Source organism: Hipposideros armiger, unplaced genomic scaffold (genome assembly GCF_001890085.2).
Source record: "Hipposideros armiger isolate ML-2016 unplaced genomic scaffold, ASM189008v1 scaffold_540, whole genome shotgun sequence".
NCBI lineage: Eukaryota > Metazoa > Chordata > Mammalia > Chiroptera > Hipposideridae > Hipposideros > Hipposideros armiger.
Genome location: NW_017731890.1, coordinates 893814 through 895544, shown reverse-complemented (window position 1 = coordinate 895544; position 1731 = coordinate 893814). Strand labels below are relative to the sequence as shown.

Here is a 1731-nt window from a genome sequence, read left to right as displayed (position 1 = left end):
ATCACCCACCACCACTAACAGGATCACATGCGTGCCCACCACAAACGCCAACGCTGTCCAGGCTGCTGGGCAAAAGGGTTGTGCGTAGCTGAAGCTTTCAAAGCTACCACCACTGAGCAGTGAGGGGAAATTACATTTCATTGCCCCTTTTTTTGGACTCTGTTCGGATCACAGCGTCCTTGAAGTAGCGGTGGGAGATGAGAGGAAGGATACTGCAAAGGAACCATCAGAGAAGAGCGCATTTGGGGGCTTTCATTTAACAGCTGCTGCCTTCCAACAACTCATCTGTGCAGGTAACATGCTCCCAGATAGAGGTTATTTCTGCTGACTTTTTGATTTATTCTTCAAACGTGATAGTCCATAATAAAAGCAGTACAGGCTTTTCGAATGCCTTTATCCACAGGGGCTCTTTTTGTAATTTAATGGCTTTCAATGTTCGAGGTTTACCACTGACAGGCACAAAGCCGGTGACAGAAACAAGCTTTCTCAGATGTAAAATGTACAATAACAGAGGAAAAGATATTATGCCAACACGTTTATTTTCAGAGCCCTGGGTTCAGCCGAGGGAAATGCTGTTCTCAGGACAATCTGGAACACATAATGCCCTCAAGGAAGCCTGTACTTTTGCCTCAATTACAATGATAAATATCAGCAACAGGAAAAAATGCATAACCAGTTAACTATGCCACATAAAAGTAGCAATGAGGGAAACGTGGTCAACTTTTTGGATATATATCAGTGACTGAAACAGATAGGGGCCAGGCTTTTTTCATGGACATCTTGAATTTATCAGCCCTCTGCCTGGATTTTGAGCTATACCATTGGCATGCTCATTCACAGCCCTTCAATACTGTTATCCAGAAATAACACTCTCATGAAACATTTTCACAATGCCTACATGCATTTACTGAGTTGATTTACAAAGCAAGGCATGCTTTTCGGGGGATGGAGGGGGAATGATCCAAAATGGACCTTCAAAAACAATTTGGAAACCCCACTCTATAAATAGAGATGAAGGTCACTTTAAAATTCTAGCAAACAGACTTAGCTGACACCCAAAATATTGTGATAAAAAGAATTTCTGATTCATCCAAGTGAATAAACAATTAAGTAGCTGCCTTTTATCTCCCCTTAAATTTCACAGAAGATCCTGGTAATTGGCTCAAATGCCTAGTAAGTGGTCAAAGAAAAACATACAGCACAATGAAGGGAGAGAACAATTATCCTGGGACAACGCTGACGTGTTAAAAAATTGACCCTCAATGTTTCTCAGGGGAAAGTTATTCAGGACTTGCTCAACGGAATCCAAAAAACACTTTCATGTTCATAGAAAGATTCTTGGCTATTCTGAAAACTTTAAGTCTTTTCAAAGAAAGAGTTGTTTTAATTTGGGGGCCCTGCAGGCATTATTCTGAAATCAACAAAGCCCTCTTTCAGTGGCTTAATACTATGAGGAGATAGAGGTCAACACTGAAGGAAAAAAAAAACACAGTTACATATATAAACATAGATGGAAAGCAGAATTCATGAAGGTCCTCTTAAGGTCACAGCACACTTAAACAAATGTTATGTTGTCCTCACCTGAATTTTCAATTCTTTTAATGTTTGATTGGCAGAAACAAGAAGTGCTTTCTCACCGCGAACTTTTCTATGTCGCATACTTCGCCGAATAACTTGCTTTTGATAGGCAATATAATTTTGATGGGATATCTTTTGCCTCTTTGTTCCTCC

At 40.3% G+C, this 1731-nt stretch overlaps 1 protein-coding gene across 1 annotated transcript in view; it reads right to left on the bottom strand.

The window, feature by feature from the left end:
• LOC109396742 (ubiquitin carboxyl-terminal hydrolase 48-like) overlaps nt 1-1731 on the bottom strand; it is a 21020-nt gene that overhangs the window by 10897 nt on the left and 8392 nt on the right. The window contains exon 3 of the mRNA XM_019668836.1: nt 1582-1731. Coding sequence (XP_019524381.1) covers nt 1582-1731 — 150 coding nt within the window. The remainder of the gene's footprint in view (nt 1-1581) is intronic.